Raw genomic sequence first — 18,039 nt, 5'->3', positions numbered from 1 at the left:
CCCAGCCCAGGCTCTTTCCACTGAACCCCGCCGATTCCCTTTCCCCCTGCTCTTCTGGGGCCGGGGGTGGAGCGGAAGAGGCCTCCGCGGCCTCAGTGAACCTGGAAACGGGGTCAGTGGGTAAGCCCGGCCGAGCACCGAACTAAGCGGTTGGGAGAGCACCACGGAATCAGGAGACACGGTGCTCGGCCCCCAGGGAGCTGCCGTTCCAGAGGGGAAGGACCCTCGGGGCTTCAGAAATACAACGCGAAAGCTTAGAAACGCTCCGGCTGCCCCAGTCCTCGATTCCTGCTCATCGGTTCTCCCGGGATCCACCCTCCATGGCGGGGAGAGCGTGGTTTCTGAAGCGCAGAGGATGTGGTCAATCCCCCCTGCCGTGACGATTGGTCAGTTCATTCATTCAATTGTATTTATTGAGTGCTTACTGGGTGCAGAGCACTGTACTAAGCGCTTGGAATGGACAGTTCGGCAACAGATAGAGACGATTCCTTGCCCAACCGCGGGCTCACAGTCTAGAAGGGGGAGACGGACAAGTAGACAGGCATCAATACCATCAAAATAGAGAAATAGGATCATAGATACATATTCATTCAATAGTATTTATTGAGCGCTTACTATGTGCAGAGCACTGTACTAAGCGCTTGGAATGCACAGATCGGCACCAGATACAGACCCTGCCCTTTGATGGGCTCACAGTCTAATCAGGGGAGACAGACAAAAACAATAGCAATAAATAGAATCAAGATATATACACATCATTAATAAGGCTCACGTGGGACAACCTGACTACCCTGTATCTCCCCCAGCGCTTAGAACAATGCTCTGCACATAGTAAGCGCTTAACATACACCAACATTATAAACTAGAGTAATAAATATTATATACAAATACGCACAAGTGCTGTGGGGCGGAGAAGGGGGTGGGGTAGAGGGAGGGAGTTGGGGTGATGGGGAAGGGAGGAGGGGCAGAGGGAATGGGAGGGCTCAGTGTGGGAAGGCCTCCTGGAGGAGGTGAGCCCTCAGTAGGGCTTTGAAGAGGGGAGGAGAGTTAGTTTGGCGGAGGTGAGGAGGGAGGGCGTTCCGGGACGGCGGGAGGACGTGGCCCGGGGGTCAGCGGTGGGACGGGCGAGAACGAGGCCCAGTGAGGAGGTGAGGGCGGCAGAGGAGCGGAGCGTGCGGGCTGCGATGGAGAAGGAGAAGGGGAAGTGAGGCAGGAGCCCAGAGACACCCCTCCCAGAGTTAAACACAAACACACACACACACAAACACACATTCTCTCTCTGTCACCGCCCACCCCTCCACACCAACACATCTCAGCACCAACAACCTCTCTGGTCTCTCCCCCTAGCCTCAACGCAATGTTAAAGAAGGAGCTGATCCATTCCACCAAAGACCAAGACTCCTTGGCTTTAAAAAGCTACCGCACCGGCATCCTTCATCTCCCCTGGCTCTTCATTCCATCCACTTTGAGTCGATTTTTTCTTTTGGTCGACGTTTCGTTCGCCAAAAAATGTCACCTTTAGCTTTCCGGTGGCTTTACCCTGCTGCGATTGAAGCGGATCACTTACGGCTTCCTCCCTTGAACCCTCAGATAGGAGCCGGTGCTGTTCGTTGGGCAGACTGGGAGCGAAATGCCGTAGGAGAACCAAGAGAACTGCCTAGAGAATAAATAGAACTTTATTTGTATTTTGCCCAAAAAGGCATTCATTCAATCATATTTATTGCGCGCTTACTGTGCAGAGCGCTTGGGAAAGTACACTATAACAATAAGCGGTGACATTCCCAAATCATTGTTGAATTGGTGTGACTTCCATTTGATCGTACACGTTATTAATAACGGTGATGATTGTAAAGTGTTCTTGTCTGTCCGTCTCCCCCGATTAGACCGTAAGCCCGTCAAACGGCAGGGACTGTCTCTATCTGTTGCCAACTTGTTCATCCCAAGCGCTTAGTACAGTGCTCTGCACATAGTAAGCGCTCAATAAATATTGAATGAATGAATGAATAAAGTGCGTCCTATGCGCCAAGCGCTGTACTAAGCGCCGGGGTAGATACAAGACAATCAGATCCCATAGGGGGCTCACGGTTTAAGGAGGAGGGAGAAGAGGATTCGAATCCTTCTAATGAAGATGAAGGAGATGAGCTTCAGAGAAGTTAAGTGATTTACCCGAGGTCGCCCAGCAGGTCGTGGTATAGTGGGTTGAGCATGGGTCTGGGGATAGGAAGGTTGTGGGTTCTAATCCCAGCTCTGCCACGTGTCTGCCTTGTGACCTTGGGCAAGCACTTCCTTTCTCTGTGCCTCTGTTACCTCAACTATAAAATGGGGATTAAGACTCTGAGCCCCACGTGGGACAGGGACTGTGTCCAATCTGATTAGCTCGTAAAATAAATAAAAAAAACCATGGTGGTATCTGTTAAACGCTTACTATGTGCAAAGCACGGTTCTAAGCGCTGGGGGAAACGAGGTGATCAGGTTGTCCCACGTGGGGCTCACAGTTTTAATCCCCATTTTACAGATGAGGTAACTGAGGCACAGAGAAGTTAAGTGACTTGCCCAAAGTCACACAGCTGGCAAGCGGCGGAGCCGGGATTCGAACCCCTGAACTCTGACTCCCAAGCCCGGGCTCTTTCCACTGTGCCACGTTGCTTCTCGTATCCACCCCGGCGCTTACTCCAGTGCCTGGCACACAGTAAGTAGAAGCGGCATGGCGTAATGGCTAGAGCCCGGTCCTGGAAATCAGGAGGTCATGGGTTCTAAACCCGGCACTGCCACTTGTCTGCCGTGTGACCTTGGGCAAGTCACTTCACTTCTCTGGGCTTCAGTTACTTCATCTGTAAAACGGGAATCAGGACTGTGAACCTCTCGTAGGACAGGGACTGTGTCCAACCTGATTTCCTTGTGATAAGAATAATATTGATGGTATTTGTTAAGTGCTTACTATGTGCCAAGCTCTGTTTTAAGCACTGGGGGAGATACAAGGTTATCAGGTTGTCCCACGTGGGGCTCACAGTCTTAATCCCCATTTTACAGATGAGGCAACTGAGGCACAGAGAAGTGAAATGACATGACCAAAGTCACACAGCTAAATGGCGTAGCCGGGATTAGATCCCATGACCTCTGACTCCCAAACCCTTGCTCTTTCCACTAAACGTCGCCACTTCCCCAGCGCTTAGTACAGTGCTTTACACGTAGTAAGTGCTTAGCAAATACCATAATTACTATTATTAACAAAGAGGACTATTATCATTATTATTATTAGGTCCGTGGCAGAGCCGGAATTGGAACCCATTTCCCCCGCGTGCCAAGTCTGTGCTGTTTCCACTAGGCCAATTTAACGAGATGCATTAGGGGAAGAAGCGTGGCTCAGTGGAAAGAGCCTGGACTTCGGAGTCAGAGGTCATGGGTTCGAATCCCGGCTCTGCCACTTGTCAGCTGTGGGACTGTGGGCAAGTCACTTCACTTCTCTGTGCCTCATCTGTAAAATAGGGATTAACTGTGAGCCTCACGTGGGACAACCTGATTACCCTGTATCTACCTCAGCGCTCAGAACAGTGCTCTGCACATAGTAAGCGCTTACCAAATACCAACATTATTATTATTTTCATAAATCGGCTATGGATTATAGAGCTGAGACTTAATAATCCAGCGAAATGGGCACAAAACAGTTGTTGCGGTCCGCAGAAGAAGGGGCACTGTTGATTTTAGTTTTCCAAGGTCTGGAGCGCGGTGGTCAATTGTATCGTGAGCGAGCAGCGCTGTGCCGGGCGGTTGCGTGAGTCCGGCAGAAGCAAGACGCTTATTCGCCGCCCTCGAGGAGCTCGCAAACTAACAAGGGAAAAGGACGGAGCGCAATTATCGACCAAGAGGGTCATCGGGAGAAGACACTTCACCGTGGCTTTGGAATTGGTTTTTCCAGGCTGACAGTACCTTCCCTCAGTTACTTTTTTGAGTCACTGCAAGAGAATATCGCCATTCATTCTGTGTAGTGATTGACAGTGTGTGAATGAGTGGCTCATGAGGAAAGCTGCCCGATAATAGGACTTTGTGAATGGCTGATGATGATATTTGTTCAGCACTTACTGTGTGCAGACACTGTTCTAAGTGCTGGGGTAGATCCAAAGTAATCAGATTGGACACACTTCCTGTCCCACTTGGGGATCCCAGTCTTAATTCCCATTTTCCAGACGAGGCGACTGGGGTCTGAGAACTGAAGTGACTTGCCCAAGGTCACACGGCAATACTAGTAATTATGGTACTTGTTAAGCACTGACTATAGGCCAACCATTGTTCTAAATGGTGAGGTAGATAGACGCTAATAATAATGTTGGTATTTGTTAAGCGCTTGCTATGTGCCGAGCACCGTTCTAAGCGCTGGGGTAGATACGAGGGAATCAGGTTGTCCCACGTGGGGCTCACAGTCTTCATCCCCATTTTCCAGATGAGGGAACTGAGGCCCAGAGAAGTTAAGTGACTTACCCAAGGTCACACAGCTGACAAGTGGCGGAGCTGGGTTTAGAACCCACGCCCTCTGACTGCCAAACCCGGGCTCTTTCCAATGAGCCACGCTGCTTCTCTTCCCGGCTCGGCCACTTGTCAGCTGTGTGACTTTGGGCAAGTCACTTAACTTCTCGGTGCCTCAGTTACCTCATCTGTAAAATGAGGATGAAGACTGTGAGCCCCACGTGGGACAGCCTGATTCCCCTGTGTCTACCTCAGCGCTTAGAACAGTGCTCGGCACATAGTAAGCGCTTAACAAATACCAACATTATTATTATTAATCAGGTTGGACATAGTCCCTGCCCCATATGGGGCTCCCAATCTTAATCCCCATTTTCCAGATGAGGTAACTGAGGCACAGAGAAGTGACATAACTTACCCACCGTCACACAGCATACAGGTGGTGGAGCCGGGAGTAAACCCAGGTTCTCTATCGTCCAGGCCCGTCCTCTTTCCACTAGGCCATGTTGCTACTAATAATGTAATGATATATGTTAAGCACTTGCTCTGTGCCTAAATGCTGTGCTAGGCTCCAGGTTAGATAGAATACCAGCTTCGCTGTCTTCTTTTGGCATTTTTTACAAGTGAAAAATAGAATGAGCCAGTTTTTGTCGGGTAATTTGTGATGAAAAACTGTTTTCCTGAAGTCCGTGAGCGGGGGCTCTAATGATAACCACCAGGGCAGCTACTTAGTTGCAGCCACAAAATGGTGGCCCGGTGCCCCGATTAATCAATCAGTGGTATTTATCGAGCACTTACTCTGTGCGGAGCACTGTACTAAGTGGTTGGGAGTGTGGAGAAGCAGCACGGTATAGTGGTTAGAGCCCAGGCCTGGGAATCAGAAGGTCATAGGTTCTAATCCCTGTTCTGCCACTTGTCGGTTGTGTGTGATCTTGGGCAAGTCACGTCACTTCTCTGGGCCTCAGTTACCTCCTCTGTAAAATGGGGATGGAGGCTGTGAGGCCCACGTGGGACAGGGACCGTGTCCAACTTGATTTACTTGTATCCACTCCAGCGCTTAGTACGGTGCCTGGCACCTACTCAGCGCTTAACAAATATCCTCATGAATTAATTAATTTCAGTCCCATAGAATCGGTAGACACGTTCCTTGACGCCAAGGAGCTTACCAGTCCCTAGAAGAGTCACTTCTTCCATTTTCCGGCGGCACGTTGCCAACTCTGCGACAGGCAACGAGTTCTAGCTTTCACGCGCGGCCGCGTCGCAAAGGTTGGGTTAGCGAGTCTCCCCAATCCCTCGAGAGTTTGACCCGCCCCAGGTTTAAGAGAGCGGACCCGTTTCGAGTAGGCTGTGATGCGTGAGAGACTGCTTTTTTCCCCGCCCCCCGTTTCCTTGTCTTTTATCTGCTTTCTTTGCTCTTCGCTCCCGAGGCAGCGAAAGCGGTCGGAGCACCCCAAGCTTATCCATGTACTCAGAGAGCAAATCTTCACCTTCCAGCTACCAGCAGGCTCCGCGTCACTTCCATGTCCCAGGTAGGCCTTCCAGAACTCAGCTCCTCGCCGCTCCTTCCTTCCGTCCTCTCCGGCTCCCTCTCGGCTCTCCTCCCTTGCTGTGTGAAATCCGGCGGGAAACCCCTTCCGTCCTTCTGAAAGGCCGTCTCTATCAGTGAATCGTTCAGTGGTACTTATTGAGCGCTTACTACGTGCCGAGCACTGTACTAGGTGCTTGGGAGAGGGACATGGATTTAGGAGATACCTATCGTTAAAGAATATATTAAACCTTATCAACTACCTATTTATTCCTATTAATGTTTACATAATACAGTATAAACTACCTTTTTAATAATAATAATGGTATTTGTTAAGTGCTTACTATGTGCCAAGCACTGTTCTAAGCGCTGGAATAGATACAAGGTGATCAGGCTGTCCCACATGGGGCTCACAGTCTTCATCCCCATTTTACAGATGAGGGAACTGAGGCACAGAGAAGTGAAGTGATTTGCCCAAAGTCACACAAGTGATAAGTGGCGGAGCTGAGATTAGAACCCACGACCTTTGACTCCGAAGCCCGGGCTCTTTCCACTAAGCCACGCTGCTCCTCTATTTATTCCTATTAATGCTGTCTCCCCCTCTAGACTGCAAGCTTGTTGTGGGTAGGGAATTTGTCTATTTTGATAGTGTACTCTCCCAAGTGCTTAGTAATAATACTTGTGGTATTTCTTAAGCACTTACTATGTGCCAAGCACTGTACTAAACCCTGGGGTGGATCCAAGCCAGTCCCCGATTAGACCGTAAGCCCGTCAAACGGCAGAGACCGTCTCTATCTGTTGCCGACTTGTTCATCCCAAGCGCTTAGTACAGTGCTCTGCACATAGTAAGCGCTCAATAAATACTATTGAATGAATATTGAATGAATGAATGGGGCTCGCAGTCTCAATCCCCAATTTACAAACGTGGGAACTGAGGCCCAGAGAAGGCAAATGATTTGCCCAAGGTCATACAGCAGACAAGTGGCGGAGCCTGGATTAGAACCCAGGTCCTTCTAACTCCCAGGCCTGGGCTCTATCTTCACATGGTAAGCGCTCAGTAAATACCACTGATTGATTGACATTTCAACAGAATTAGCAGACACTTCCCCGCTGAAGAGTGAATGCGCTCTTTTCTGTGCAAACATCAACAGCTTCGTGCTTTTTCAAGCTTCCCCATCCAAGTCAAGTAATAGAATAGAGTCGGTCAATCAATCGATCATATTTATTGAGCGCTTACTCTGTGCAGAGCACTGAACTATCAATTAATCCTTTTTATTGAGCACTCACTGTGCGCAGAGCACTGTACTAAGCATTTAGAACGCTCTAACGGAGATGGTAGACCTGTCGGCAGCATGGCGTAGTGCATAGAGCCTCGGCGTCAGAAGGTCATGGGTTCGAATTACCATCCGCCACTTGTCTGCTGTGTGGCCTTGGGTAAGTCACTTCACTTCTCTGTGCGTCAGTTGCCTCATCTGTAAAATGGGGATTAAGACTGTGAGCCCTCTGCGGGACAGGGACTGCGTCCAAACCAATCTTCTGGTATCCTGTCAGTGCTAAGTGCCTGGCATATAGTAAGTGCTTAACGAATAACATTATTATTATTATTATCATTATTATTCCCTGCCCACAATGAGCTTCCAGTCTAGAGAGAACAGAATTGGATGAAATAAGAATTCTGGTGGAGTCAATTTGTTCCATTCAGGGTTGGGGCAGGAAGGTTTTTAGTAGCCCCCAGGCTTCTTAGCCCTGTTCATTACTAGCTTACCAATCAGCGGTATTTATTGAGCTCTTATTCTGTGCAGCACACTGTTCTAAGCACTAACTGAATATCTGGGGCAGTTTCCCAGCCTTTGGTGAATGATGAATGCTAAATCCTGCTTCCATATTCATTCATCCGGTTGTATTTATTGAGGGTTTACTGTGCACAGAGCACTGTACTAAGCGCTTGGGAAAGTGCAACACAACACTAAACTGTGACATTCCCTCCCTACAACGAGCTCACAGTCTAGCGGAGATAGGCCAAGTGATTCTAGTCCAGAGCCTTGATCAGAGGGTGCTTAACAAGTCGACTTTGAAGACGGATGTAGATTTCTAATTCTGGAGTGAATGAAGCTGTTTCGGTTGAAAATAAATTCATGGGGAAACCATGAAAACTGCTTGCTTACTCTTTTATTCTGTCCTTTTTCTCTCCTCTTCCTCAGAGTCTGGAGTAAAAGATAACATCTATAGAAAACCCCCTATCTACAGACAGCATGGTACAGTCTGCTTTTCTTTTGCTGCAGTCTTTGTGCTCGTGGTCTTAAATGCACATTTACCGCTGTGATAATCATTTTAGAATCATTTACTTCCCCCTCCATGCCAAATCCCTCGGCCGCACAGGCGTGAAATGTAAATTCCTAAATAGCGCCTAGAAAACATGTCCCTTACGTGAGCTGCCAATGAACTATCAATGCACAAACATCTGACTAGCTGGGTTTCTGTTGATGGCACAGGGGAATTGGAATTTGGCTGGAGAATGAGGAGAAGCCTTATCCTAGTGTGCTCGGTAAAGTGTAGTGAGTCTGATCTTACTGGGAAGGGGAAAAAGAATTGCTTTCTGGAGAAAACAAATTCTTGTTTCCCCCAGATGGAATAGATAATACGGGCCCCTACCTACCAACTTACCTTACAGGGTGAGGTGAAAAATAGTAGGAGGAGTCTTATTGGCAGTTTTAGTGAGAATAGCAGTAATGTTACTAATATTAGAAGGTGTAATTCAATTAATCAATCAATCCATTGTATTTATTGAGCCATTACTGTGTGCAGAGCACTCTACTAAGTGCCTGGGAGAGCGCAAGCAATATCAAAGAGTTGGTAGACACGTTCCCTGTCAGTAGCGAGCTTAGGAGAGGGAGAAATATATTAATGCAAATTCAAAAATTACAGATATATATATATATAGGTCCTAAGGGACTGAAGGAGAGTTGAATTAAAGGAGGAAATGCAAGTGCAAGAATTCCAAAAGGGAGGGGGAAAAGAGGAAATGAGGGCTTCTTCAGGGAAGGCCGCTTGGAGGAGATGGGCCTTCGATAAGACCTTGAAGGTGGAGGAGAGTCATTGTCTGTCAGATATGAAGAGGGAAGGCGTTCCAGGCCCAGAGGCAGGGCACGGATGAGAGGTTGGTGACTAGATAGAAGAGATCGAGGTACAGAGAGTAGGTTGGCATTAAAGGAGCGAAGCGTTGAGACTGGGTTGTAGTAGGGGAGCAGTGGGAGAAGTCTTGTCGTTGGGTAGAAGAGAGGGAGGAATTAAAGCAGGTGAGGATAAGCTTAAAATGGATAGGTTAAGCCTGATGTATGGATTTCCACCAGCAGCACTTAGCAGCGTGGCTTAGTGAAAAGAGCCCAGGCTTGGTAATCAGAGTACATGGGTTCTAATCCCGGCTCCAAAACTGTCTGCTGTGTGACTTGGGGCAAGCCACTTAACTTCTCTGTGTTTCAGTTACCTCATCTGTAAAATGGGGATTAAGACTGTGAGCCCCACGCGAGACAACCTGATCACCTTGTATCTACCCCAGCACTTAAAAACAGTGCTTGGTACATAGTAAGTGCCTAACGAATCCCATAATTATTATTACTATGAGCGGAAGAAGCTGACTGTGGAGGCGATCCAGGGCTGTGGGTTGGTGGTACACGATCGGCCAAGAGATGGGAGCGAAGGACTTACGTTCAGAGAAAGGGGTAGAATCGACAAGTAAATTTGTGCATCGAGAGAGGATAAGTTGGGTATGGAGACCAAAGGGGACATGACTATGGAGACCAAAGGGGACATGATGACTTGGTAAAATCGGAAGGGTCAAGAAATTGGTGGTTTCTTGGGTCGGAGCTGGGGGAGAGGGAACAGATTCGTGGAGAAAGGGGTGTTCAGGAGAAGATGGCGGGACAGGAAGTTTTAGCTGCAGATTGGAATTTCAGAGTCAGGGGAGTTGGAGATTGTACGGTCACTATAGAGAGGAGACAGAGTGTTTGTCCAATAATATAATAATAATTATGGTATTTGTTAAATGCTTACTATGTGCCAAGCACTGGGGTAGATACAAGGCAATCAGGTTTTTCCACGTGAGGCTCACAGTCTGAATCCCCATTTTCCGGAGGAGGGAATGGAGGCCCAGAGAAGTGAAGTGACTTGCCTAAGGTCACACAGCAGACAAGTGGCGGAGTTAGGATTAGAACCCACTTCTCCTAACTCCCAAGGGCGTGCTCTAAGGTGTTTGGTGGGTGAGGTGGGGTGGAGCAGGAGGGAAGTGGAGTAGAGGAACGAGAGGAGAGTTTGGATGAAGAGGAAGGGACAGGTCACGCTGCTTCTCCAGCATATGACTTGCTCCCTTCATTCAATCGCCCTCCCGGCCCCACCGCACTTACCTCCATATCTGTTATTTATTTATTTCTATTAATGTCCGTCTCCCCTTCTAGACTCTAAGGCAGGGAATGGGTCTGTATATTGTTCTGTTGGACTCACCCAAGCGCTTAGTACTCTGCACACAGTCAGCACTTAATAAATATGATTGAATGAATGAATATTGATTTAATCAGAGGAAAAATAAAAGCAGTATTTGCAATCGAACTGTTGAGAAAAATAAGCCCCAAGGACACTCCGATGACTCAGGACGAGGATTTGTTCTTAACCATCAGGTTTTCTATATTCATTCAATCGTATTTATTGAGTGCTTATTGTATGCAGAGCACTGTGCTAAGTGCTTGGAAAATACAGTTCGGCAGCAAATAGAGACAATCCCTACCCAATGGGTAAAATGATGGAACTGGTGTTGAAAGTGTGCTTGGTTTAGCATGGAAATAGATTCAGAGTGTTCATTTTTCCTTTGGTCATCTGTTGTCATTATTGAACAAGGTTACAGTATTTTTTAGTAGCAGTGATAGTGTTTGATTAAACATCTACTGTGGGCAAAGCACTGCATTAAATGCTGGGGAAAAGTACAAACTTGGGAATTAGACCAGCTCTTTGAATACGAATTTAAGAATCTAAGAATAAAGGATAAGCAGATTGGGTGGGAAACTGATTCACAGGGAGAGATGAAATTCTAAAGCAAGAAAAAATGCCATAAAAGCCCAGGGCAACTCTAAATTCTGTAAGTGCAGGTGGGTATGATGTCTAGAGGAGCATGATGGCTCCCCAAAAGTGATTTAGGGGAGAGAATTGTCGTTGGGCCTCCCAGAACACGTTTTGATTATGCATTTTTGACAGAATGCGACAGGCAAATGAAGGATTGTTGTATTTGTGAAGCACTTTACTATATGCCAGACACTGTACTAAGCGCTGGAGTGGATACAAGCCAATCAGATTGGACACAGCCCCTCTGCCAAGGGGGGCTCACGGTCTCAATCCCCATTTTATAGACGAGATAATTTATGCACAGAGAAGGGAATAGACATGCCCAAGGTCCCACAGCAGACAAGTGGCGGAGGCGGGATTGGAACCCAGGTCCTCTGACTCCTCAGCCTGGGCTCTAGGCCCTAGGCCCAGCTGCCTAGATGGAATGTTGTGTTGCACTGGCAGAGGAAAGTTGTGAATGCATATGAAATGCCACCCTGGAGCCCGACTGCAAAGCTATTTCCCCTCAAGGCAGGCTTCTTTAGAAGCAGAACCTCTGCTCTTTAGGAAGATTGGCTGAAATTAATAATAATGTTGGTATTTGTTAAGCGCTTACTATGTGCAGAACACCGTTCTAAGCGCTGGGGTAGATACAGGGTAATCAGATTGTCCCACGTGAGGCTCACAGTTAATCCCCATTTTACAGATGAAGGAACTGAGGCCCAGAGAAGTTAAGTGACTTGCCCACAGTCACACGGCTGACAAGTGGCGGAGCCGGGATTCGAACTCATGACCTCTGACTCCCAAGCCCGTGCTTTTTCCCCTGAGCCACGCTGCTTCTCTATTAGGGAGACCCTTCCCTAGGAAGTCCGATAAAAAAATTAGTGGTATTTATCGAGAGCTTACTATGAGCAGAGTGCTGTACTAAGCGCTTGGGAGAGTACAAGAGAATTAGCAGACACATTTCATCAAAGAGATTATAGTCTAGAGGGGGACGCAGATGTTCCTATGAATAAATAAGTCATTTATAATATAGAATTTAAAGATATGTACGTAAGCGCTGTGAGATTGGGTGTAGGGTGAATATCAAATGTCCAGAAGTCGGAGATCCAAGTATGTGGACGTCGCAGAAGGGGAAGCGAGCTGGGGAAAAGAGGGCTTAATCGGGGAAGGCCTCTCGGAGGTGGTGTTACCTTTGGTCATTCCAAGGATCTTTCCAAAGCTTCCAAGAACATCTGACATTGCCATTACTTTGGATTTGAGAATGGGGTGTTTTAGTTTATATTCTTTTTTTAATGGTCTTTGTTAAGTGCTAACTATGTGCCAGGCACTAAGTGCTGGGGTAGATACAAGGTAGTCAGTTTGGACACAGTCTTTGTCCCACGTGGGGATCACAGTCCTGATCCCCATTTTAGAGATGAGGCAACTGAGGCACAAAGAAATGACTTTTCCAAGGTCACGGATTAGACCCCAGGTCCTCTGACTCTCAGGCCTGTGCCCTTTCCACTAGGCCTCTCTGAGATGGCCAACTTTGGTCTAGGGGAATCTGACCAAATTTGTTTCTGCCACTACCCATGTCTGCACCCTGTGTTTTGGAAAAAATGCTGTTGGGGATTTAGAACCTGCTCTTCCGACCCTATGCAACCAGGTAGAATGCAAACGCTTTGGCAGAAAAAACAGTAGAACTGATAGGATGTTGTATCGGACCGACTTTATGATCCGTGTCTAGGATCACGTCAAGGTTGCGAGCTTGTGAGACGGGTGATTCGTGGTGCTGTCTATGTGATAGGAAAGTCGAGAGGAGGACAGGGTTTAGGTGGGAAGATGTGGAGTGTTGTTTTGGACATGTTAGGTTCGAGGTAACCTTGGGACATTTAGGAAAGATGTCCTGAAAGCAGGAGGAAATTCGAGGCTGAAGAGAGGGAGAGAGATCAGGGCTGGAGATGGAGATTTGGAATCATCCACATCGAGGTGGTTGTCGAAGCCATGGGAGCGAATGAGTTCTCCGAGGGAGTGGGTGTAGATGGAAAATAGAAGGGGACCCAGAACTGAACCTTGAGGGACCCCCCACAGTTAGGGGATGGGAGAGAGAGGACAAGTCAGCGAAGGAGACTGAGAATGAGCGGCCGGAGAGATGAGGGGAGAACCAGGAGAGGACATTGTCAGTGAAGACAAATTTGGATAATGTTTCCAGGAGAAGGGGGTGGTCGACAGGGTCGAAGGCATCTGAGAGGTCGAGGAGGATTAGGATGGAGTAGGGGCCATTAGAGTTGGTGAAACTCATCAATGTGCCACTTTTTGTGGGGTGTCATTTCCAGATTTCACCTAGGTCTTTGGGGAAATTTTGAGGTTCCACCTGACAAGCCCCAAGCCAGTTTTCTTCTGGAAACTCTGCTCTAAGGCATCAGATATAATAGGACATAAATGTCCATATACGTCCAGATTCCCAGGGACACCATCCTCCATCATATCCAGGGGTGTCAGAGCTGCAGGAACTGAAGCAAAATAGGCAGTTCTGTTTTCTGGACCCCGCTCATAATAGTAACGAAAAATAATACAGATAATAATAACAATAATAAAATTTTAGACAGGGAACCTGGCTGCTAATTCTACTGCAAATCTTCTCTTACAAGTGCCTAGTACAGTGCTCTGCACATAGAGAGCACTCAATAAGTACTATTGATTGATTAGTAATAATAATAATCCCCCTAGATTGTAAACTCATTTTGGGCAGCGAATGCGTCAGTCAATTCTGTTATATCATACTCTCCCAAGTGCTTAGTACAGTGCTCTGCACACAGTGAGCACTCAATAAATATCACTGATTGAAAATAATAATAATGATGATAATAATCCCTCTAGACCGTAAACTCATCCCTCCACACTCTAAGATAGTTGTGGGCAGGGCAGTCGTCTAACAATTCTGTTATATATGTGAGCACTCAATAAATACCATTGACTGATTGGTTGTGGTATTTCAGTGCTTATATGCCAAGCACCGTTCCAAAGACTTGGGTAGATTCAAGATTATCAGGTGGCACACGGATATTAAATCCCCATTTTACAGATGAGGAAACTGAGGCACAGAGGAATTAAATGACTTATCCAAGGTCCGACAGCAGGCTAGTGGCAGGGCTGGGTTTAGAATCCAGGTCCTCTGACTCTCAGGCTCGTGCTCTTTCCATGCTCTTTCCATGTGACGGAGAAACAGCGTGGTTCAGTGGAAGGAGCCCGGGCTTTGGAGTCAGAGGTCATGGGTTCGAATCCCGGCTCGGCCACTTGTCAGCTGTGTGGGCAAGTCACTTACCTTCTCTGGGCCTCAGTTACCTCATCTGTAAAATGGGGATGAAGACTGTGAGTCCCACGTGGGACGACCTGATTCCCCTGTGTCTACCCCAGCGCTTAGAACAGTGCTCTGCACATAGTAAGCGCTTAACAAATACCAACATTATTATTTCCACTAAGCCATGCAGTTTCCAAATAAAAACAGGCCCTCCTCGTGAGAGAAGCCTCTTACACTGGCTGAACGCTGATTTTACGGTCTAGGTGGTGTAACTCTCCAGAGGAAGGGAAGTCTCCTTTTACCCTCCTGCCATAATCTCGTGGTTCAACCACAACTGGTGAGAAAGTGCATTAACTAACTGTAGAAGACTGCATTCAAGCCTACTTTCAAAGAACCAACGTTTTGACAGCCAGGTGTCTCACTGTTTATTATGTTGAACTCTCCCAAGCGCTTAGTACAGTGCTCTGCACGCAGTAAGCGCTCAGTAGATATGCCCGAATTGAATGGAATTAAATTGAATTTTCCATCGTTGGAGAAGGCATGGTGTAGTGGATAGAGCATGGGCCTGGGAGTCAGAAGGTCATGGGTTCTAAACCGAGTTCCACCTCACTTGTCTGTTGTGTGACCTTGAGCCTGTCCTTTCACTTCTCTGGGCCTCAGTCTCCTCATCTGTAAAATGGGGATTGAGGTTGTCAGGCCCATGTGTGACAGGGACCATGTCCAACCCGATATGCTTGTATCTACCCCAAAACTTAGTACGGTGCCTGGCACACACTAAGCACTTAACAGATACTGCAATTATTAGCATTACTATTATTTTATCAAAACTCGGTAATTGGTTCAGTTAACCCTTGGTTCAATAACCATGCACAGAACAATAGAGGCTTTCTTTTTCTTAAAAAGATTTCATTCTTTAGTCTCAAAATCAATCAATAATATCTATCAGACATCAACGTTGGGTCAAGCACCCTACACAAGGGTTTGGGAGAGTACAATAGAGTTCGGAGACATAATTCCTGCTGTCAAGGCCCCTCATTTATTCACTCAATGGTATTTATTAATAATGGTATTGTTAAGTGCTTACTATGTGCCAAGCACTGTTCTAAGTGCTGGGATAGATACAACATAATCAGGTTGCACCACGTGGGGCTCACGGTCTTAATCCCCATTTTACCAATGAGGTAACTGAGGCCCAGAGAGGTTAAGTGACTTGTCCCAAGTCACACAGCTGACAAGCGTGGGAGCCAGGATTAGAATAATGATAACGTTGGTATTTGTTAAGCGCTTACTATGTGCCGAACACTATTTTAAGCACTGGGGTAGACTCAGGGTAATCAGGTTGTCCCACCTGAGGCTCACAGTCTTAATCCCCATTTTACAGATGAGGTAACTGAGGGCCAGAGAAGTTAAGCGACTTGCTCAAAGTCACACAGCTGACAGGTGGCGAAGCCGGGATTTGAACTCACGACCTCTGACTCCCAAGCCCTTCCTCTTGCCACTGAGCCACGCTGCTTCTCTGTTATTGAGCGCCTACCATACGCAGAGCACTGAACTAAGCATTTGGGAGAGTACCGTACAACAATAAGCAAATACATTCCCTGCCCACAACAAGTTTACAGTCTAGCTGTAAACTGACAATCAGTGATAATTATGGAGCGCTTACTCTGTGCAGAGCACTGTAGTAAGTGCTAAATAGTCTAGCAGGGAAGATACAGTAGACTTTACAGATGAAAGCGGAGAATGAAAAACATGGGTCTCCAAGCGGGTAAGTACCAAAAATTGTAGGGTGGATGTAAATCGGTATTTCGCTTAATGAACCTGTGGTATGTCCTAAATCCGGCTGCTCAGAATTCAATTCTGACCTTATCTTGTCAAAGGTCGAGTAGCCCAGTCCAAAATTTCCCAAGTTTCTGACCTGGTTTCAGTCCTGTCCTTGGTGGTCCAGGACTCAGTGTACGTGAAAAAAATAAAGTCTCCCGAGCTGAAGTCCGCAGGTAAGGAGGCAATTCACTCTTTCATTCATTCATTCATTTCTTCATTCATTCACTCATATTTGTTTTGCGCTTACTGGGTGCAGAGCACTGTACTAAGCGCGTGGGAGAAACGATAGAACACAGACCAGACACTTTCCCTGCCCACGATGAGCTTACGGTCTAGAAGGGGAGACAGATATTATTATGACGCAGACGGGAGAGGGAGAAGCGGAAAGGAGGGTTTAGTCAGGGAAGCCTTCTTGGAGGAGTTGGGCCTTCAATAAGGCTTTGAAAGGGGAGAGCGATTGTCAGAATCGAGGAGGGAGGACATTCCAGGCTAGAGGTGGGACATGGGCCGGGGTCGGCGATGAAGTAGATGAGATTGTCGTAGAGTGAGAAGGTTAGCGTTAGAGGAGTGAAATGTATGGGCTGGGTTGTAGTAGGAGAGTAGGGAGGTGAGGTAGGAGGAGGCAGGGGGATGGACTGCTTTGAAGCCAAAGGTGAGGAGTTTTTGCTTGATGTGGAGGTGGCTGGGCAACTCCTGGAGGTTCTTGAGGAGAGGAGAAACATGGTCTGAACGTTGTTATAGAAAAATGATCCGGGTGGCAGAATGAAGTATGGACCGGAATGGGGAAGAGACCGGAGGCTGGGAGGCCAGCGAGGAGGCCTTTAATAATAATAATGTTGGTATTTGTTAAGCGCTTACTATGTGCAGAGCACTGTTCTAAGCGCTGGGGGAGATCCAGGGTCATCAGGTCGTCCCACGTGAGGCTCACAGTCTTAATCCCCATTTTACAGATGAGGGAACTGAGGCACAGAGAAGTGAAGTGACTTGCCCACAGTCACACAGCTGACAGGTGGCCGAGCCGGGATTCAAACCCATTGACCTCTGGCTCCCAAGCCCGGGCTCTTTCCACTGAGCCACGCATCAAGGTCGTTAGGATAATAATGATGGCATTTGTTAAGCACTTATTATGTGTGAAGCACTGTTCTAAGCGCTGGGGGTGGGGATACAAGGTGATCAGGTTGTCCCACATGGGCCTCACAGTCTTAATCCCCGTTTTACAGATGAGGTAACTGAGGCTCAGAGAAGTTAAGTGACTTGCCCAAAGTCACACAGCTGACAAGTGGAGGAGCGGGATTAGGACCCGTGACCTCTGACTCCCAAGCCCGGGCCCTATCCACTGAGCCGTGCTGCTTCTAAGTGATTGTATTAACCCGGTAGCAGTTCGGATGAAGTGGAAAGGGTGGATTTTAGTGATGCTGTAAAGATGGAACCGTCAGGATTTAGTGATGGATTGAATATGTGGGTTGAATAAGAGAGAGGAGTCAAGCGTAACCCCTAGGTTACGGGCTTCTCAGACAAGAAACATGGTGGTGCCATCTATGATGATGGGAAAGTCAGAGGGAGGACTGGATCTGTGTGGGAAGATAAGAAATTCAATATTCGAATAATTGATTTTGACGAGATGGGAGGGCATCCAAGTAGAGCTGTCTTGAAAGCAGGAGGAAATGTGAGACTGCAGAGAGGGAGAGAGATCAAGGCTGGAGATGTAGATTCAGTGTCATCCGCATAGAGGTGGTGGTTGAAGCCGTGGGATCAAATGAGTTCTCCGAGGGAGTGGGAGTAGATGAAAAATGGGAGGGGACCCAGAACTGAACCTTGAGGGGTTCCCACAGCTAGGGAGTGGGAGAGAGAGGAGGAGTCCATT

At 47.5% G+C, this 18,039-nt stretch overlaps 1 protein-coding gene across 10 annotated transcripts in view; it reads left to right on the top strand.

Annotated features, from left to right (window-relative positions):
• Positions 1 to 18,039, top strand: part of ABLIM2 (actin binding LIM protein family member 2) — a 200,050-nt gene that overhangs the window by 121,646 nt on the left and 60,365 nt on the right. For 4 of the 10 annotated variants that reach the window (XM_029063399.2, XM_029063394.2, XM_029063396.2 and 1 more), the window contains 3 exons: positions 5,886 to 5,987; positions 8,185 to 8,238; positions 16,232 to 16,348. The exons of 2 other annotated variants lie outside the window; for them this stretch is intronic. In XM_029063399.2, coding sequence (XP_028919232.1) covers positions 5,886 to 5,987; positions 8,185 to 8,238; positions 16,232 to 16,348 — 273 coding nt within the window. The remainder of the gene's footprint in view (positions 1 to 5,885; positions 5,988 to 8,184; positions 8,239 to 16,231; positions 16,349 to 18,039) is intronic. 4 more of the 10 variants (XM_029063398.2, XM_029063401.2, XM_029063402.2 and 1 more) reach the window with 2 other exon arrangements.

Source organism: Ornithorhynchus anatinus, chromosome 4 (assembly GCF_004115215.2).
Source record: "Ornithorhynchus anatinus isolate Pmale09 chromosome 4, mOrnAna1.pri.v4, whole genome shotgun sequence".
Taxonomy (NCBI): domain Eukaryota; kingdom Metazoa; phylum Chordata; class Mammalia; order Monotremata; family Ornithorhynchidae; genus Ornithorhynchus; species Ornithorhynchus anatinus.
This window is presented reverse-complemented; position numbering and strand designations above follow the sequence as displayed.